The 13,817-nt window shown below is 43.1% G+C and overlaps 1 protein-coding gene across 6 annotated transcripts in view; it reads left to right on the top strand.

Moving 5' to 3' along the window:
• DYNC1I1 (dynein cytoplasmic 1 intermediate chain 1) overlaps positions 1–7,985 on the top strand; it is a 256,182-nt gene extending 248,197 nt beyond the window's left edge. For all 6 annotated transcript variants that reach the window (XM_037890634.2, XM_037890632.2, XM_037890637.2 and 3 more), the window contains one exon: positions 7,073–7,985. In XM_037890634.2, the coding sequence (XP_037746562.1) occupies positions 7,073–7,183 (111 nt within the window). In that variant the 3' untranslated portion in view covers positions 7,184–7,985. The remainder of the gene's footprint in view (positions 1–7,072) is intronic.
• The last annotated feature ends 5,832 nt before the right edge of the window (positions 7,986–13,817 follow it).

Genomic DNA, 13,817 nt, shown 5'->3' with positions numbered 1-13,817 from the left:
GAAAATGCTACACTTCACACAGAATGCAGAATTGGAACAATAATTAGAAAAAAGGTATCTAACTAGAACACTCTGTGTAATATTTACACTTTATCATCTTAAGAATATTTTTCTCAGCCATTTAATACATTTTCTCATGTGGAACTCTATTCACAAAGTGTTTACAATGAATTTCTTTTCAGTACAGCACTTCATTTTATATGATAATATGGATAGCATTCTGTGTAGAATAAACAAAGTAATATTCTCTTGTGGTTAGAGGGTTTTTTTTAAATGACTCCATCAAATTGAAAGATTATAATGATGCTGATAAATCACACAAAGTATTTATTCTGAAGCATACCGTCTTAGTCATTATAACTATCTTACCATACTTATTGTATTTGACAAATCAAACTAAACCGAACGTGAATACTTTTCATGTCTTAATTAGCCACTCTTCAAAATGTTTTAACCAGTCCTTTTCAAGCCAAGCATAATTTGGTCTGAAGTGGTTTAGAAATGAGAAAGCTGAATTGTGAATTTCAGTATAGTTTTAGTCCTTGTTGGATCTGAGATTTTTGTAAAGAGAGCTCTTGTAGGAAGAAAGGCAGAGAAGCATGGAAAGACGCCAATAAAAACCCAACCACAACTCATAAATGATACTTTAAAATATTTTAAAATATAGGCCAGTTTCTGATCTTCATGACATGGTGAAAGTTTCTGCGTTCCTACCATGTAACTGAGATCAGAATCTGTCCCGTTATGTGCAAAAGACATCAAAGAACCAATTATATTCCGCACATACAGAAAATAGCGTATATACTGTGGAGGGAAATGATCTTTTTATGATTCTGGTTTTACACCTATATGCAGGGGATGCTTGTACAGACACTGGAGAGACCCATGTAGTGTCTTGCTCCAATGGGAGAAATGTATTCAGGAGGGCTAAATTCTCCTGTCAGAGACATCCTGGAGCAGTTCAGCACCATAGCGAACTGTGCACAAGCTCACTGTCCATGAACACAGGCAGTCCACAACACAGGCAGTTTGACTCTTAGCTTAGCCGGCGAACGGCTAGTGCCACAGCTGGGCAGGGCATAGATTTAAGCATGAGATTTAATCATTTAAAATAAATGTAACTAGCAAACGCAGGCCTCCATGCCCCCCTGAAAAAAGGAAGGGAGCTTGTTCCCATTGCTCCAGGGTAGGGGTGAGAAAGCTGGAAGTGCTGCCTGCATGGCATGCTCCTACCTGACCCTCCATAGGGACTCCTCAGTGTTCAGATTCCATGGCTAAGTGAAGGGGGAAGGAGTTGCCAGGTTTCCATCCTACACCCCTGAAAACCCTGGGCAAGGTGGCACAGGTTCTAAGGTGTGCAGGAATTGGGGCTGATTTTTTTCCCCCGCTGTGGTTTTCTCTGCCTCCGATGTGAGGTTTCAGGTACAGCAATCATCAAGGGAGTTCCTGGTAGCGCAGGACACAACTCTGCATGGACACAGCTTGGTTTTGGGACCTCTTGGGGAGCCTTCATGTTTAGGAGGTGGAAGTTGTGGGGTCATCCACACATGGTGATGGGGAAACCCTAGCCTTGGATGAAAGAATTAAAGCAACTCTGCAGGTGGATACTTGCAGTTTCCATTCTCCTGCCTACGAAGAACCGGCATGCGGAGAATTAGCCCAGCATGTAAGGTGCTCCATTGCTTCTTACCAGAATGTGCACAGACAATTCACCTACTTGGAACTCACATCTGAAGCATTTGTTTGTGCTGGGAGACCAAAGTCACAAGAGACTATCTTTCCGCCTAAGGTAATTATCGTGTTATTTTTAACAGAATGTTTAACAGAAATGCCAGAAATTTTGCAAAGCCAAGGATCATATACTGTCTGTGTTGGCACCTCTAGCCAGTCACATTTACTGTCACTAGAGGATTAAGTTGCCAAAGAAATCAAAAGAGGTTGCGGCATGTCAGAGAAGGGAAAGGAATGCCATATCTTTGCCTTCAGTCTGAGCCATGCTACCTTGGTGGTGCCATATTATTCATTCTTGTCTTAAATTCTGCTCCAGTTTACACCATACCGCCATGCTGACTGAGGCCTGAGACACGTGGATACAGATTTTCTTTGATTAGAGTGACATGGGGGATATAAGGTTAATGCTGGCACAAACTGACTGAGATTGTGAGAGTAAAATCTTCCCAAGTACAGGCAGAGCCATATTTATGCTGGCACAACTCCACAATAGAGTGAATTTGGCTCATAGTGTTCTGAAATTACCTATCCACGTCCCTAGTGACTCCATATTACATGGGGCTGCCGCTAATAAGGTACTGCATGCACCTCACAGCAGGAATAATTTTTTGCAGCTGAACTAACTTTACTTTAAATTGGGTTTTGGAGAGTAAGGAGTTGTAAGATGTTGTCCTGAAGAGCCTTTGCTTTTGGAAATTGGTTGTTGTTGTTTTTTTGTTTTTTGTCTTTTTGTTTTTGTTTTTTTTGCAGAAGTGGTCAGAATCCATAATCTACCACCATTCAGTGTATGAAACCATCCCACCAATCCATGTTTTCTTGCTGAATCAAAGATGCAATTTAACTTAAACCTGTTTATCTGAAATCACAGTGGTAGAGCTGGTGGGGAAAAAATAATCCCTAAAGTTTGAGGCACACAACTCAGTTGCTAAACATCAGATAGAAATCGGTTGGAATCTTTATGGTCCATTTGATACATAGGTATGTATCAGTCAAGCAGGGCTGGGTTTCAATAGGCTAAAAATAATGTAGGTTTATTTAGGTTACAGAAGCAGAAACAAAGAGTATTTTTCATCAGTGTTTCATTTAGAAACAAAATGGTTTTTGTGATGCTGAAAGATGCATGCTACACGTAGCAAGAAACTTGTAGTTTGAGAAAAAAGAGAAAGGGCCAAGTATGGCCTCCTAGTTGAATGCCTGCATCCAAAAGCAAAATTTAATCCCAAATTCAGCCCCATCATACTATCTATGGCCTCAGTCCTGCAAACAAGTAAGCACATGTGTAACTTTGCATACATGAGCAGTCTCATTATCTGTGTACATAATGTTAGACGTATGCCTAAGAGTTTGTAGGACCAAGGCCTAAAGTCTCTGGTCGAGATTTTTCAAAGCTATGCAGGTGATTTAGCTACCTTTCGTTCAATACTTTAATGGGCAGTGTATGGCTAAATCCTTCACACTCATTTGTAAATACCAACTTCTGTTATTAGTATTGCTATCTGACCATTTATAAATATAACATTATTGTAGCTAGGCTAGAGCGAAGTAAAAAATTTAGTTAATTAAGTGCTCATAGGAGGTGCTTAGTTTATCATCATGAAGGGGCTAAGAACCTAGATAGATACCATTCACTTTCTTTTTCTGCTCACAAAATAGCCATAAGCTGATGGCAATTTATGCTAATATTTTTATTATCCAAATATACTCAGACACTAGCATTTTTGGAAAAAAATTTACTGTGTGTAATACACATGAATATTTGAACATTCTTGTGGTGTTGCTTTGTTGTAAGTGGAGGGCAACAATAAAATAGCAACAATTGTGAAATATTCAATGATAAAAATCCTATAGCTTTTCACAGAAACTTTTTAAAAAGTTGGCCATCTCTAGTAACTGATCACATAAGCCACCTGGTATTGCTTCTCTCACCTAATTTGTGTGTGTGTGTGTGAGAGAGAGAGATTGTTGGAACTTTTGTGGAAAATGACTGGAAAGGGGGTATGTGCATGGCCCAAACAAATTCATGTAAAAATGTGAATGGATATTTATGGGTGTTGTATGCATATTTTTCCAAGTCTAATGTTGGTTTTGCAGATCTTTTATTTTTAATCATTGTACAGTAGTTATTTGTTTATACAGCACCCAACATTGTGGCAGGCACTGTATAGAACAAATCCAAAGACAAGGAGTGTAATTCTGGCTCCACTGAAATCAATGGAAATGTTGCCATTCATTTCAATAGGGCTAGGATTTCAACCCCTTTCCCTTCTGCTGTCCCTTTCCACTGTAAGGCCATCAACCTGAAAACAGTTGTATTTGCAGAACTGGGCCCTAACATTAGACATAACTCTGTAAATGAATTGAACAAGCAATAAGTGGAGTGAGATGAAGGACAAAAGTTGCAGTAATAAGCTCATGTATCCTTATTCTCATTTATGGTATGTGTACATCTGGCTGGTTCCACCAACTTTTCTTTTATTTACTTTTGTATGGTAAATGCATGTACTTCACTCCGTTTGGTTTGGTTTGGTTTTTGGGAAGAGGTGATTTTTCAAAAATAAGAGACTGACTCTGTAAACACTTTCTGCTTAAGGTGGTGGTTACATCTATGAGTAGTGAGAATTTGCAGGATCAGTACCAAAGTTGTTTTCACAGCCTGGCATTTATTTATTCTACGGCCTATGTTGTGCAGGAGGACAGCGTAGATGATGATGGTCTGGCCTTACACTCTACGAATGTATAATTTTGTATTAAAATTCATTATTGTCTTTATTTCTTTTCCAATGTAACTTTACCAATTCACTTCCTGACCTGTATTGTACAAAATAATGCTCTTTAGCTTGGTCACAGTTAAGTGGCAATGCAGCTGTTACTCAGAAAGAAAAAAACATAGGGACAGAATTGCCCCTATTTCATTATTGAATGTGTTAGTTTTAGTAGGTATTTGGCTCTTTTTGTATTTTGATGCAACATGTTAATAAAATTACACTATTCTGCTCTGCAAGAAGATGAAACCCTTTATGAAAGAAGCATCAGTGGGTTCAGTGGTAAAGCTTTTAACAGCTGATCAGAGTAACACTGCAGCTGTGTTAGCCTCTAGGGCCCTACTCTGATCTTATATCCGTGGGCACGTATTGCAACTTAGCTTGTAAAATCATCTCTTGCATGGGTGTGTAATCATGATCAAGCTTTCAGAGCTGATGTTTTTGCATACTTGCCTCCTTAGCTTTGATTTTTATTTCCTGCAATCATATACTGTATGTTGAAAGAGGGCAGATCTGTCTTTCAAATAAAAAGAAGAATAGATCCATTTCTGTATATGTTTTCAAACAGCTAATTCAGGCTTTTTGCGCCTTGCGTGTTGGACTCAATTCCTGAGTGCTTTCATAATTACTAAAATCAAGGAGAAAATATGCAAAAAATGGATATTAGAAATTCAGGGTTAAAAGTAGCAAAACCAGATTGTGAGCAAAGGCACAATGATATATCATTCAGTATTATCACCAGCTGAGAGAGCTGTCCTAGAAAGACTGCAGTCTTTGACAGTAAACGAAATAAATATTTAACCAAAGTCCAAAAATCAAAATACTTAGAAAAATAATTAAAGTTGTAAGCTCACTTTTCATACTGTAGCTGAGTGGTTTGAATACATGCTATACATGGATGTTTTTAAACGTCAGCATGTTTTTCCAAATATTCATTGTTTAATTGCCTCCTGACTGAGAGACAGATCCAAAGCTGAAGTAGCTGGAAAGACCCTCATTGACTCCAGTGAGATTTGGATCAGGCAGTAAGGCTTCACCCTGCACACACTACGTAGGTGATTTACTTTGCCTGTGAAGGTCGGCCACATGGGACTCCTACTCACATGCTTGCACAACTGGGGCCTTGAACATTAGTACAGACAATATACTTTTTTTCTCAGCTTCCATTGATATTGATAGTTGCCTGTGGACATCGAGAGACCAGTTAAGCTGTTTGTCATCCAAAAAATGCCTGTTACAATTCTGCAATCTATTGTTTCTAAACAAATAAAATCTACCTTAAGTGTGAATAATATTTGTTACTTTTTTTTTAAAAAAAAAGCAGTAGTAAGCTTTCAGTTGAGCCTATATCAATTGCATATTGGACACTCTAGACTGGATCAGTTATTTTCTTTCTTAGTCTGCGAAGCGTTCCTCATGTAATGCGCATAAAATAGCATATAATAAAACTGAGTTACTAACAGCCAACCTAGTGTACCATACTGTTTCATGTCTTTAAACAGTTCCTTTTTCAGTACCAAAAGCTGCATAATGTCTGTAAACAGTTCCTTTTTCATACTACCTTCCAGGGAAAGATCACAAGCTTTAAGACAGCAGCAAATACATGCATGGTTAATTTAGATGCTTGTTGCCATTTTCTTTTATTTGAGTCAATAAAAATGTATGTTCAGGAAGTTTGAATTTTTCCGTGATTATATCAATCCCATTTTGCGTTCTCGCTCGAGAACTGCGATGCTGGATCGAACTGGAAAGGACTACAGCATTATTTTGCCATATCACTAAAACATTCTGTCTGGAAGTTCAATCAGATCAGTAAAGCAATATTTACTTGGTCTGCTTGAGCAGTTTAACATTTCTATGAGAATGTATTTCTTATTGTAACTTATTTAACATTGAGGAGGGCAACTAAAGTAAGCATAATTTATTTAGATTGATACTGGAAGCATTAATGAACTTTAGAACAGTGTAATTCTTTACCTAAAGACTGTATTATCATATGCACGTAGGACTACATTTTTGAAGGTATTTAGGGGTCTAACTCCCATTGATTTCACCTAATTACCTTTACAAATCTGGGCCCTTGGCCCCAATCTTGCAAATAATTATACTCAGGAATAGTCTCATTGACTTCTTTGAATGACTCACCTTTGTAAAATTAAGCATGTGTGTAAACATTTGCAGGATCAGGGCCTTGTGTTGTCTTGAAAAATATCAAATATACTAACATAGGGCCAAATTTTGCAGTCTTTACTCAGAAAACACATTCATTGACGTCAGTTAGAGCTTTACTCAGGTAAGGACTGGAGAAATGGGCTTTAAATGCAGCAATTATTTCCAACTGATTCTAAAGAGGGAGATGATAAATTTGTCCTGAAACCATGTCATTGCTTTACAACTGCAGAAGTAAACCACAGAGTTCTTTTGCGAGGGCCCCATGCTGCAGTCCTTAATCACGCAAAACTCACATTGACTCTAGGAGGAATTATACGTGAGTCAAGCCCGCAATATTATCTTTGCACTGCAAAGTATTCTCTTTTTGTGCATACCCACTTCACCTTTTCATTTCATTTATTTTCCAGCTCGCTGTTCCACACAATGACGAATGGACCCGTTTTGCTCGGACACTGGTTGAAATCCGTGCCAACAGAGCGGACAGCGAAGAAGAAGGGACTGTGGAATTGTCTGCCTAGAGAAAAGGAGGTTTCCACTGTTTGTGTAGTGGAGTATCTATCCCCTGTTGAGTATGCCAGTTTTTGGTGTCAAATCAGAATCACTGTGGCTTCTGATGCCAGTGTCCCTGTCAGCATTGCTTAGAGAGCTCCATGTTAATCACACTGCGCTTTACGCAAGGCTGAGAATCTCCAGAGCAGTTCCATACTTTATATTTCTGTCTGAAACGTAAGAAAGAAAAGACAAATCAAACCTTTATGGGTTTAGCTGTTGCCTTTTAACTACTTAGTAGCTGTATTTAATAGCTAGAAACCATGGTTAAACTTGTGCTCACATGCACTTCTGGCAAAGTCCTATTAAATCCATATGAAGCCAGATATGATTATGTGCAGATGTGGTGTGCTTCATGATATGGGACTGGGCCCAAGACTTTAGATGTGGTGTTTCACATGGTGACTTACATTATGAATGGATGTACTATACAAAAGTTGCTGCTCCTTATTTATTGCGGTGTGCTGCATGGAACATATTTATTTGAAAGCATTAAAATAAACGATCCTAAAGCATGTGCATAATGAGAGCACTGCATTGTCTCTGTGCTGCTGTAGAGGCTACATTACCATTCAAATACTAAAGACGTAAGATCTATAAATGTTTGTTTGAATGGATGGAATGCTTTTTTTAAAATGCCTATTATTTCTAGGCACTTTAACAATATTTCATGTACAGTCGGTCGTTGATACTTGTCATGGTAACACTAACAGGCTGACAATTGTAGTTCCTGAGTATGACACCAATATTGCCAATAAACTTATTCTGGAGCAACGTGGTTAATCCTTTCGGGCCAGCGGTACTCAGCGTTTTAATCACAGGACACTGGCTAGGCACTGGGGACATGTGACTTCCAAGAACTGCAGAATCCTCATACAGCTGCTATGTAAACAGATACCTTAGGCTTTTGTTAATGCATTTACGTGCATCAGGTCCTGCTACAAATTTTCACAGGAGTCTAGAAGAACTAACCTTTGTTGCCTTCTAGATCAGTGGTTCTCAACCAGGGCCCTCTGGGGGTCCACAAGCAGGCTTCAGGGGGTCCACCAAGCAGGGCCAACGTTAGACTTGCTGGGGCCCAGAGTGGAAAGCCAAAGCCCCACCACGTGGATTTGAAGCCCAAGGCCCTGAGCCCCATCACTTGGGGTTGAAGTTGAAGCCTGAGCAATGTAGCTTTGTGGGGGGCCCCCTGTTGCAAGGGGCCCCAGGCAATTGCCCTATTTGCTACCCCCTAATGCCGGCCCTGGCTTTTGTATGCAGAAAAAACAGTTGTGGCACACATGGGCCATAGAGTTTTTATAATATGTTGAGGGGGGCCTCAAAAAGAAAAACCTGTTCCAGGTGGTGGTTTTTCTATGTATATCTGTGCAGAGTTAGACATTTCTGCTCTCTGCTGCATGCACAAAGAGTGTAAGGTAGAGAGCTCTTACATATACTGCCCCCTTGTGCAAGGGTGGGCGGGGGGAAAGGGCTGCAGGCAGCATTTTCCTTTCACCCCGTGCAAGTAGCATGGCAGGATGCCATGACAGCATTCAAAAAAGCACCAGGATGCAGACTTGGCTAATGCTCCAGTCCACACGTCTTGGCCCAAAGGATCACACACAAAGGCGGATTCCATGGTGAGTCAAACTAGGGCGAGTCTGTGTTCTGAAGCGTTCTGTGATTGGACATGGCTGCGAAGAACAGAGTTCAAGGAGATGCTGCTGCCCGCAACTTTGCAGTCAGCATAAACCAGGACCAATTGTGTCATGTAACTAGTCTTAGACCCTGCGCCCACCAAACATGTGTTTAGCATTGTATCAGCCAACCGTGCTTCACGCCAGGCTCAAACACAGGACCATTTGAATGTGGACCAGCCCTAGGAGTGTCTTCGTTGGTGTAATTTACACACAAGGTGACCAGTGTGTAAATCAGGACTGGGGGAGGGGGTTAACAGTTGCTGATATAAGACAAAGCCTCTAATATGGGGACATCTGGTCACCCTACTAACACACTGAAATGGCGAGCAGAAGGTGTAAGTCAGACTTCTTTACGCTTACACTCACTTCTAAGCTGCCTGCAGCCTGCCTGGTAGAAGGCCTCTTTAGCCCTATTAGTAGGGCCCTACTAAAGTCAAGGTCCATTTTGCTCAATTTCATGGTCATGGGTTTTTTAAAAAAAAATAAATTTAATGATTTCAGCTATTTAAATCTGAGAGTTCAGTGTTGTCATTGTAGATAGCCTGACCCAAAAAGGAGTTGTGTGGGTGGGTGGGTCACAAAGTTATTGTAGTGGGAAGGTTGTGGTACTGCTACCCTTGGCACTGCTGAGCACCTGGAGGGTGGCGGCTGCTGGCCAGGATCCTAGCTCTGAAGGCAGAGCCACTGCCAGCAGCAGCGCAGATGTGAGGATGGCATGATGTGGTATCGCCACCCTTACTTCTATGCTGCTGCCTGCAGAGCTGGGCCCTCAGTCAGCAGCCGCCGCTCTCTGGCTGCCCAGTTCCGAAGGCGGCAGGGCAGAAGTAACGGTATGGTATTGACACCCTTACTGCTGCTACTGGCAGGGCTGGACGCCCAGCTCTGAAGGCAGCGCAGAAGTCAGGGTGGCAATACTGCGATCCCCCTAAAATAACCTTGTGACCCCCCCCCAACTCTCCCTTTTGGGTCTAGACCCCAAATTTGACTGGTCTCCCCCATGAAATCTGTATAGGATAGGGTAAAAGCACAGATTTCATGGCCTGTGATGCCTTTTTCATGGTTGTGAATTTGGTAGGGCCCTGCATATTAGATGGCTACTACCCATGCAGCTATCTGCAGTACTTGCTAATCAAATAGATAAACTGGTCCTGCCCAACGGCGCAACAGACAGCACTTCAGAGTTTGACATCTTCACTCCCCCCATCCCAATCTATAGAATCCTGCCCTGAGTGACAGACATCCTTTTGCAGAAGATGCACTAGACATCCAATGTAAGTGCACTGGTAAGTCAGAGAACATCTAAATGATGCCCCTTGCACACCCAATTGAGTACACAAAATTGGAAAACAAAGGTGAGGCCTATTGGGCTTCCAATGGAAAGTCCAATAAATCCAGCATTCCAGGCACTATGTTGCCTCTAACTCCCTGAACAGTGAGCTCAGGTTTAGGGGGAGGGGAGGTGTTTTTCTGAATATGTTGTTCCATTATTTCCAATCATAGATGGAAGTTAAGACTAGCCAGTTCTTCCAGTGCATTGTAAACTGCTGGCAAATTTGCCTCTCCTTTTTCCATATTACCTTTCAGTTTTGAAACCTAAGGGGAAAATGCTGCATATTTTACCTTCCAATCTCTCGCGCCTTCATGGCTTTAATAGTTTCTAAAACAGTTTTAAGAGAAACCTCAGAAGACTCTTCAGGATTCACGGCTGTGCACACAGGAAAATGCCCACCTGGCATAGAACACTGCTCCTCCTGGCCCCCTGGCAGCAGGCCTCGATCACGGAGAAGAGGCTTTTTCCTTTGGGGACAGCGGGCTAAAAAAAGAGGCTCGGTCCAGGAGCTTCAAACAGAAGAGGTCCAGGCACAAGGTCAGGGTAGACCATCATAAGGTTGAGACTAAACTATTACAGCTCAGTCCAGGAAGAATAAGGTTCTGCTGCAGAGTAAAGCAACTGCTTGCCAGATATGTGCTTTCACTCCACCTCTCATGGACAGGCCTGCTGTATGGGGTTCTTTCCCGGCTATCCATGGTTAAGGCTTCGAGTCTGTCACAGAGGTCACGGATTCCATGACTTTCCACGACCTCAGTGACGTTGGGGCCCCACAGCAGTTCAGCTACTGCAGCAGCAGACCCCACTCCCCCAGCCCTGCAGGACAGTGGGGGATCCTCCGGAGCCACCCAGCCCCAGAGGGTGGCAGGGACCCTGCAGTTCCCAGTCACCGTAGGTGGTGGGGGACCCTCCCCCCCAGCTCTACAGGGTGACAGGGACCCTGCAGTTCCCAGTCACCGTAGGTGGTGGGGGACCCTCCCCCCCAGCTCTACAGGGTGACAGGGGATCCCCACCAGCTCCTAGCCCTGTGGTCAGGGGTCCCTTCCAGCTCGCAGCCACTGGGCAGGGGGCAATAGCTTCCTGCTGTTCCATGCACTGGAGCAGGATACTGACCCCTCCTCCCTCCCCATTTTGTTAGGGATAGGTCATGGTTTCTGTGAATTTTTGTTTAGTGCCCATGACCTGTCCGTGATTTTTTCTGAAAATATCCCTGACAAAATCTTAGCCTTATCCATGGCTGATAACCTTCTGAGACTTCATACAATCCATTTCCGGACAAGTATCTCAAAGTTGAGCCCATATGTCCCCAGAGTGTTCCCACGTTTGCTCAAGATCCCACTAAACGCAAAACTCCACTGTTTCATAAAAATGAAGCCACTCCTTCCACTCCCAACATGCACCTTCCGACAAGACTAGTACAACAAACATTTGTGGATCACTGCATGGTTGGCATTTAAACAGCAGTTAGGCAATACAGTATAGACGACATCTTTGATTTCATTTGTAATCTTTCCTTTCCCCTCTACATTTGTACAGCCCTGAGCACACGCCTATTGGTCAAGAATGAGCAAGAAAATAGTATCTATAGGCAATGGCTGCAAACCATTGTTAGTGGGTCCATTTCTTCTAGGCATTGCAACGGAAACAAGCCTGGAGAGCACAGCAGCCTTTTAGCTGGATCCAGAGAGGGCACTGAAAACGTAAGGATAGCATGGAAGGAACATAGATGATAGAGAAGCAGACACTTGGGATATTAAGGGGGGAGGGCGGGCGGAGGATGTGACAAGTGATGTGAAAACAGGGGCAGACTTATGAAGAGATTTAGAGGTGGGGTGGGCGATGGGTGAGGCTTGAGTTTGGTGTGTTGAGGAAGAGGGAGCCAGTGAAGGTATTTAGAACCAGCTCTTCAAAAGGTATTTGAGCACCTAACTCCTACTAATTTCACTACCTAAAAACCTTTGAGGAGCTGGGCCTTACTTCTTGAACTCATTGAAGTCAATGGCAAAAGCTTCTTTTTTACTTCAGTGATGCAGGATCAAGACCTTAATGAGGAAGATACCTTGGTACGAGCAGTTTCAGCAGAGCTGACGCCAGAAAGGAGAGAATTCATTGTGGAGTTGGAGGAAAGGAATTCAAGGCAGTAGCTGTAAATGGTAATAGGGTTTACTTCTCTTGCCACCAAAACACAGCCTCCTCCGGGGAAAAATGGGGTAGCTATTAAAAGTGCACAAAAACGCTAAATCGGAATACGAAGAGGACTGCCATATCCAGTTGAAGCTGCCAAGGTACCATAATTAGCTAAGCTGGAATTTGGCCAGGACATACTGTTTAAAGCTCCTATTCTTAACAAAATACACAAGGGGATTTTAACGATTTCAAGTGACCAGCCCCTCTGCTTCACGGCTCATCCAGAACATGTGAATAATATAATGGCAGCTGGGCAAAGAAAGTGCTTAGCAGATCAGACTAAATACCATGTCACCGATTTGAAGGCACTTTTGGCAGCTGTAGGTACAATGTGAAAGTCCTGAAAATTTAGTCTTACATTTAGCCACTGAGATGTAGACTCAATGTATTCATCTAAAGCTCTTATTTAAATGAGGATAATCAAGGCTAATGCTTAAGATTTTGTCATGTATGTTTTTAGTAAAAGTCAGGGACAGGTCACCGGCTTTTGTGAATTTTTCTTTATTGCCTGTGACTTTTACTAAAAATATCCATGAAAAATAGGGAGCCCCTGGGAGCTCCGGGGGCCCTCCACCACCTGTGGTGGCTCGAGCGCCAGGGTCCTCTTTCCCCTACAGAGCTCTTGCACGCCAGGGTTCCCTTCCTCCCATGGCTCTGAGCTGCAGGGTTCCCCCTCCCACCCACAGCAGTGAGGAGCTCCCCAGCTGCGAGGAGCTGTGGGGTACACCCACTGCCTGGGGAAATCTGCTGGGGGCCCCTACCATCCGGGGCAGGCAGGGGATGGGGGGAGCTGCTGGGGGGCCCTGCTGTCCATGGGCAGTGGGGGGGTCTCTCAACCCCTCTTCCCCCCACAGCGGCTGGGAGCTGCAGAGTACGCCCACCATGTCAGGTGGCGGGGGTACCCTGCTGTTCCTGCAAGCTGCTGGGGGGGGTCCAGCTCGTACAGCTCCCAGCCGCATGTGGGCTGAAGTCATGGAGGTCTTTGGAAGGCATGGATTTCATAACTTCCACGACCTCCGTGACAAAAATCGTCGTCTTAATCATGGCAGAGTAGGTGGTGGTAGAGGTTGATATTTCAGAGTCTAGATGGGTACATTATAAACACTTAAGAGGTGTTTTCAGGGGATGCAGCAGTGTTCCCCTTGCACATTCCAGGGCAAGGACTCCGGGGTGTTTTCAAAGTGAGAGTCTATTTTGGATGCCCAACTTGCGGCACCTCACAGGGTTCTGATTTTCACAGGATCAGTGATCAGCACCGTCTGAAAATCAGGTTCCCAGGTAAGTACCCCAAAAATTACTGTACTGAAAATTTAGTTCCTCGTCGTAAACTGTGAACGCACGTCACAAACTCTTCACGTTACCTGTGCTGGCAGAATGGTATTTGTGGAGTTAGGGGCACCTGTGACA

Source organism: Chelonia mydas, chromosome 2 (genome assembly GCF_015237465.2).
Source record: "Chelonia mydas isolate rCheMyd1 chromosome 2, rCheMyd1.pri.v2, whole genome shotgun sequence".
In the NCBI taxonomy this organism is placed as follows: Eukaryota; Metazoa; Chordata; order Testudines; family Cheloniidae; genus Chelonia; species Chelonia mydas.
This window is presented reverse-complemented; position numbering and strand designations above follow the sequence as displayed.